Source organism: Mauremys mutica, chromosome 9 (genome assembly GCF_020497125.1).
Source record: "Mauremys mutica isolate MM-2020 ecotype Southern chromosome 9, ASM2049712v1, whole genome shotgun sequence".
Lineage (NCBI taxonomy): Eukaryota > Metazoa > Chordata > Testudines > Geoemydidae > Mauremys > Mauremys mutica.
Window position 1 is genome coordinate 77,671,745 of NC_059080.1, and position 7,666 is coordinate 77,679,410.

Sequence of the window (7,666 nt, forward strand, 5' to 3'; positions counted from 1 at the left end):
TTTTATTTGGTTGGAATAAATTTATTTCGTCTGTAAACAAGGTGTTTAATAGTTATGGCATTTTTTGAAATGCATATTAAATCAGATGAGTTAGACTGTATCCCAGATGTAAAAGTGCAGGGAAAGAAATGGACAAATCAGCAACAAGAATTTGTTTAAATCTGTACATTATCCACAAGGCCCAAATAATAGAAGCAAATACTAGAATGTCCCTAAAGTAGTGCCATTCAAACGAAATCCTTATAGTCAGTTAAAATCCATCTCACAATAGCAACAGTTCATTTTTTTTTAAAACAATAGTATGGCACAGAATACATATTAAAAAATTCATCACAAGACAGCCAAGTCAGTTATTCCAACCAATACCATCTCCCATTTATTCTTTTGTATACAGAGTTCTGCAGTTCTCTTTAAATGGACATACAAGTTTGTACCGTGCTTGAATGGACAATTTGGTTACACATTTTAGATGACTAGTGCACGAGGCAGTTTACTCCACAATCTCTGCAGCAAGGGTGCGGCAGGCCAAATGACTATTTCAAATTTGAAACGGTATCATTTTAACAATTTTAAACTTATGGACTACCATCCCTCACACAAACATTGGTATTAAAGCAGCATGTTTCTTTACATTATCAGCTAGATCTGCCAGAAAGACTGGAGTATAGGCTACCAGTATATAGCTGAAGGTGGCAGTTTTCCACAATGACCCTGTAGTTTCATATAAAACCCCAAGCTGCAAATTAATAATTGGTCCTATGGAAAACTGAAATCGGACACACTCCAGATGGTTATGTTGGGATATCTAATGTCCATAATGGCAGCTTTTTATAATTCAACTACAGAACTGGAGCTGGCAAAAAAAAAAAAAGTGCCTGAGCTATTGCAATGATGGAATGTCCCTAGGTATTCATTCAGGACAGTGGTTGTAAGATCATGAAGAAAATGCATCTACATCTTTTGATAGTTTTGCAGTTGCACCCATTAAGCAGTGTGTGCTTCAGACACTATGAAGAGTTTTGTACGTTTGCAGTGAAGTGCAACAACAAAACTAATGAAACACAATAGCTTTTGAGCGCAAATTGGTTAAACAAACCAGGCACTGTATAAAAATAGGTGGAAGCAAACAAAATGTGGATGAAAGAGTAGACAGGGAGAGAAGTAAAGATATGCATGCACTTCCCCCCCCAACCATGCTCTACAAAAGGAAGACTAAATGAGCTGTGTAATTGCTCAAAGTGCTGAAGAGACATTGATCAAATTAGATTGTACAATCGGCACCTTGTTTAGTGTTTAAATTGTTTTAGTTGTCAATATAGTATTAACTGCTAAGACAAAGCAAAGCCTAGACTTGGCATTCTCCCCCTCCTAAAACATTTTTCAAGGTATCATGCATATCATTTTTATGCTGCAAAAATGGTGCCAGATAACGGGACTTGGTTACATACAGTGGTTAACATACAAATGAACACGAGGGTAACTGGAATCATGATATTAGAAAAAAATGGATAAATAAAAAAACAAAAAACATAAAACAACTACCATCTACAGTCTGGTAGCACAGTGAACATAACTGGTTGGTGATGAAGACAGTTGCTAGGTGGATGGGGAGAGGCTGCTTAGATGTCAGACCTCCTCAGGTATAAAGCCAGTTCATATGCTTTCTTGTTCAGTGTCCCTCCATGGACACCTTCCTTTCCCATAACTATAACCAATGCTGGAGTACACAATGAAACAAAACAGAAATGAACAGAATTAAAGAAAAAAACACCTTTCCCCACCAACAAAGGGATACAAAGGAGACACAGGTTCATACCCCATCATCCTGCATTGCTAATAAAGTTTCCAGAATGTAAGGTTTAAAGCTCACTGCCAGGAAAGTTTAATAGCAATTTTTCCCCTAATACTTAACAGTCTGCCTAGCAACTAGAACCCAGAGTCTCTCAAGTATTTTGCCATTGAGTATGCCTTCTTATTCAATCCGCCTCCATGGACCCCTTCTTTGCCCATTACAAAGACCAAGACTGAAAGAGAAAAGAAAAAAAAAAGAGGTTTTAAAGGAGTGTGTTAGGCAAGGAAATAATGCAAGTTTTAATCAGATATTGCAATAAGTACACAAATTCAAGTTTTAATGGTTGGATATTAAGCTGGCTTTACAAGAGCTTTCTAAAGTACAGATGTAGACAGGGTTGGGAGAGAGTAGCCTCTATGACTTCAAAGATGGAGAAGTTGTGTGCTAGCCATAAGACTTTTCAAAAAACCTGAACATATGCTGTAACTTCCATTTTAAAGATAAAATGTATCATGGTGCATGTTACCATCTGACCTCTCTGACCAGGAAACCCTGGGTACATCTTATAAGGTAGACAAAGTAATGATGTAAAAAGGAGAAGGGTAGCAATGTCAGTACACATAGGAGATTCTAGTATTTTTAGACTAGAGATTAAGTTCAGAGTGGTAATGGGTACATTCCAACTTTATCAAGTGTGTTTTGTTTGGCAGTTTATTGGTAAACTTTAATAACTTTTAAGTAGAAGTCTGTATTTATGACACTACTGTAAGAGTAAAGCAACAACTCAGTTCTGGGTGAAATGTTGAGTCCCTCCTTCCATTATAGTGCAATTAACTTTTTGTATGGAGTAAAGTAATTCTGAGTTGATTTTAAATCTAGTTTCCCCTTTCCCTCCACAGTAAGTTGACTACAAAAATAACAATGTTGCTTTATTGGGAAGAGTTTCCTACAGAACTGTAGTCAATAGAACATTACATGTCATGAGGCTTTACGTGCTAACTGCCACCAGATGTCACTAGAATGGAGTACATGTAAACTTGGAAGGATTAGATTTTTGTAAGTAAAGTTGGTAAATGTCTATTTCACCATCCACAAAAGCCAGTGAAATACTATTTCCATCAATAAATGAAATTTATAGATAGACAAAGAAACAAATATTATTTAAGAATGAATTAAGAGTTTGATATGAGCATATTTTCTTTGTATATTTTGATGTGATGTTGACAATTTGTGTTTTAACATTTATAATGCTAATTTTTTGAATCTACTAACATTAAATAATTCTGTCTCCCCTCATTGTGTGACCCTCCCATAATTTTACACAACTGAAAACATTTAAATCAATTGAAAAAATGCTTCAAAGTAAACAATGAAATTATAAAAAATAAAAATCAAATTATGCCAAAGAATAACTACATGTTACAAATTTTGCTTCACAAGAACACTGGCTCGTTTTAATTGTGCTTTGAATTAGGAATGGTGAGACAGGAATCACTGCAACATAGATACATTTTGCCTATGTGCGGGTATACAGAAGAACATCACTAAGACCAGATCATAAGGGGACATATCTTAAATAATGTAAACTTCAAAATCACTATAGTAAACAATTATCTAGACAGGGATACTATTTTCCTCATAAGGAAAGGAAGAGAATTAGTTACAGTCATGGCCCAAGCAGCACAGAAATCTTTACCTATTCCATTTGACTGTATTGTTAAAATACTTGTAACATCTCCATAGCCTATGTAAAAATACACAATACAGCAGTGTCTCTGTAGCTATATTTTGTTTATACATTGACCTTGGTCCCTAACATACTCAGTCTACAACAGCTAACAACAGAATGCCTAGATAATGTCTTGGATGTCCTCATGTTGCTTGTACCCAGTGTTTTGAGAGAAGTTTCTTTTGGAATGGAGTCTAGCTCCTTGCAAGTACGGTGTATTTTATAGAAGCTTGGATGAAATGCACAAGTAGTTAGACAAGCTTTATATAAATAGCCTGCAGCTACCCAATTGGACAGAATTCATTCATTGCCTCAGAATCAGACTTCCAAGGTTCTCAACAGGGAATTGTAAAGAGTTAGTGTAAAACTTATGATTCAAAATAGGTAGTTCCATACAAGAAATTCAAGTCTTTGTGGAAGAAATTTTAGTAGAAGTCACTTTAGAGCAAGTTTATGCTGAACAAGATATTTCAATAGGATATAACAACATCCACCATCATTATGACCCTATGCTTTGGGCTCCAAACATTTTAACTGCAATATACCTAGCACAAATGAGTGATAGACTACATTTAATCCAACTGATACACAGGCTACACTAGCTGTTAAAATCTGTAGGCACAAGAAACCATTTGATAAATATAGTTAAATCCCAAACTGTGGTCATTCATCTAGGACTGCTAGATACGGAGCTAGTCCTGGAAAATAGATGGACCACAATTACACCAATTACACTGTGGAAATTAAAAAAAAATTTATGCAGATTAATGTAAGTAATTTAATGATTAGAGCCCAGTTTTGAAGGTTGCAGTCTTGTTTTGCTAGTTTAAATTTCTGGGGGGGAAAAAAAAAAAAGATAGCTTACCTCGACCAGCTCTGCCTACAGCAACATTGTATGTTGGCTCGCCACCATGACTCTTTGTCCTGATGTCCATTGTGCATTCACTATCAACATACAGGCTATCTCTGATCACAGAGCACTTCTTTGCACCAAGAGTCAGACCGTTGGTGAAGAAACCCTCTCGGTCTTTTCCTACAATCATATCTATTTCTATCGGCTGTTAAAAAAGAAATTCAGTGTTATATAGCAAGCTCTCACAACTACCTTTCACAGAAGACATTGGATTTCATGTACTTTAAATGAAGTAGCTTACAGATTAATTTCCAATCAAAAGAGACTTGTCACCAGCAAAAAGATTTGAAAGGGACACTCAAGCTTCTCCTAAAACAAGACACTTTGGAATCGAGTGTTTTGTTATTCACAGCTATATTTTAATTAATTTAGTACCATTTTCCGTGAACACAAGTGCTGTTTTGAGATATTTCAAATATAAAGTTATAGATTAAGTCTGCAATACTGGTAAGACCTAGAAGTTGGATTCCAGTAAGTCGTTTTTTGAAGAAGGCAACGTGACGTCATCAGGCATTTTGCTAACCATTTATTTTAGTAAGTGAATGAATCAGATTTTTGTTACTTGATAACGAGGTACCAAAAAACCTTCAGGACCGTGTCTAGATAACAATGATGCAGGTGTGTTCCCCAGTCCCATCTGCCTTAACAACAATTGGTGGGATATTAAACTCCTCCCAGGTCAGCAGCCACAGGTCTTTGAAAGACCAAATAACAACTATGTTTCTAATGCAAAATGTAGCCAAACTGATGATGCACAACAATGTTCAACTCTGCACTTTTCTAGGCAAGGAATGTTACATAATATGCCTAAATTTCAATGACTCAGACAGTAAACTCCGATACATAAAGCCATAGCTCCAGCAAACACATAGGTCTCTCAGTACCCTAAAAAGTGGGGGAGGGGATCACAATGCTAAAGTGACCCCTCTGTGCACAGGGAAATCGTATGGTCTAGTCCCTGCAGGAGCCAAGACAGATTGCATTTAGAAAGGGGTCAGGCCACATTAACCCCCCACGCCTTTCACCCACAAAGTCTGTGCCCCCTTCCATGGGGGAGTCTCCGTGCAGCACTGCTTTCAGGATGGAAGAGGAGGTGGGGTGGGGTGAAGGCAAGACAGGAGCAATGTGCTTCCTAACAGTAAGAAAGCAAGTAAGGAGATGGGAGGCGTTGCCCTCCAGAACTGCACAGTCATAGCAGGCCCTGGCCATTTCCAATCACACACCGGGACTCTGCCAGGCCACATCTTAGCAAGGCACAAAGACACCTGGGGGAGGGGACTCGGTCAGCAGCTGGAAATCCTCAGGGCTCTACTAAATTAACCATCTTCAGGAAGGGCAGGACTGGTTTCCCCAGTGGAGAGGTGGCCTGTATGGCTACTCCCCACTGACATCACATCCTATGAAGGGGTATGATGAGGAGGGGGTGCTGCTGTGGCCATGCAATGAGATCACTTAACTATGGAGGTGGGAGGAGAAAGCTTTTATGCAGGAGAGCTGCCTTTGCATACCAAGGCTACCAGCAAAGAGGGACCTAAGGAGAAAAGGGAGAACTGGCAAGCACAGGAGCCACATTGGGGGACAGGGCACAAATCCAACACGAGCCAAGCCCTTCTCTCCCCAGAGAAAGCAGTAGCCCCAAATTCCCGTGCATTAGACAGAGACCTACAGGACGGATTTGCAAGGGGAAGGTGCATCAGTCTGCAGCAAAACGTGCATCATAACACAAGGTTATAATCAAAACATGCTATTCACCACCACCCACCAATATAGGTATGGCCTAAAAGAGCTCCCAGTTTAAATAAGTCTTCCCTGCTCCTTAAAGGTTTCCAAACCCTTCCCCCGGGAACAGGACCCTCCCTTCGGAAGATCTGTGCCGTGGGTGAGAAGGGGGCAGTGCTGCAGGAACAGGGATGATTAATACCTCCGAGGAGGACAGACGGGGAGGAAAGGACAGAGAGAAGGGAGGGGAGGGGGAGAAAAAAAATCAATGGCAGTGCGCCATCTTGGAGAAGAAAAACATGAAGCCAGCGGCGAGGATTCACGAAAGCCTCCTACGCCGGGTACGTAAGTCTGTCCGCAGCAAGGGGGCCTGGGCGCCGGGAACCCTACGCCAAGTCTCCCCCGTGCCCGGCCTTTCTCTCCTCCTCCCTCCGCCGCATTGCCGGCTCCGGCTCCCAGCAGCCCGGCGCCGCGGCCCGAGCACCCCGAGCGGGGGTGGCGAGCCGGGCCCGTCCCCGCGGCCCTCGCCCGGCGCTCACATGACGGTCCCCGCTGACCGCCAGGCTCGGCGCTACCGGGAAAGCGCCAGACAAAAACCAGCAGCGCCCTGGGGAGCTCCCGGCCCCTCACGCCGCCCGAGCTGCGCCCCACACGGCCGGGGCGGGGGGGGGGGCTGCGGTGGGTGCAGCTGGCGGGGGCGGGACCCCCACTGGCCGCTGGGCTGCTGCCCGCGGGCGTCGGGAGCACCCGGCGGCGGCGGCTCTTTGCTGCATCAGCCCCCTCCCGCAGGCGGGCCGGGCCGGGCTAGAGCCGGGCCGGGCGGGCGGCTCGCAGCCGGCGCGGGGGCCGCGGCCCTTACCGTGATGCTCTGGAAGATGCCCCCGGCCGTCGCGGCCCAGACGTACTTGGCGTCGCAGTAGCCGACAATGGCGGCCTCCTGGCAGCAGCCATCGCACATCAGGTTGTCCACGTAGCTCTGCCAGCCGGCCATCGTCTTCGCCTGGCGCAGTCGGGCGGAGGAGCGGAGGGCGGCGGCGGCGGCGGTCTCACAGGCGCGCGCGAAGCGGCAGCCGAGCCCTGCAGCGAGCAGCGCGCGCCCGGCCGGCCACGGGGAGAGGAGAAGAGAGGGGGCGGGGCCGCCACCGCCGCGCTGTTGCTGCTCCCCCCTCCCCTCGGCCGCGTCTCTTCGAGCCGCCGCAGCAGCAGGAACAGCGGACGGGGGAGGGGTGGGGTGGAACGCGGTTTCTTCCGCCGCGGGACGGACCTGGCGGAGGGATACTTTGGGGAGGGGGCCGGCCGGCTGCTGATGCAGGGAGCCGGGGAGGTGGCGACTCGTGGCAGCTGCCTGCAAAGCGCGGGGGTGGGGGCGCCTGTCCCCTCGTGCGCTCTGCCTGGCGCGGCTCGCGACCCCTGAGCAGCCCGCCCAGCCTGCGAGGAGGAGAGTCAGCGCGGGTGGCGGCTCGGATCGCGCACCTCCCCGGGCAGCGGTTTCCACTTCCCCCCTGCGCGGGGT

General features: G+C 44.8%; 1 protein-coding gene across 2 annotated transcripts; it reads right to left on the reverse strand.

Moving 5' to 3' along the window:
• PFN2 (profilin 2) lies at nt 1-7,290 on the reverse strand. Of its 2 annotated transcripts, none has more exons than XM_045030117.1 (3): nt 7,013-7,290; nt 4,387-4,579; nt 1-1,717 (listed from the first exon to the last, which is right to left on the reverse strand). In XM_045030117.1, exons 1-3 carry the CDS (start codon nt 7,142-7,144, stop codon nt 1,620-1,622), a joined length of 423 nt encoding a protein of 140 aa, XP_044886052.1. In that variant the 5' UTR covers nt 7,145-7,290; the 3' UTR covers nt 1-1,619. The 2 variants fall into 2 exon arrangements, with proteins under 2 accessions (XP_044886052.1, XP_044886051.1); XM_045030116.1 differs by having other exon boundaries at nt 1-2,024; nt 7,013-7,280.
• Nucleotides 7,291-7,666: the final 376 nt, after the last annotated feature.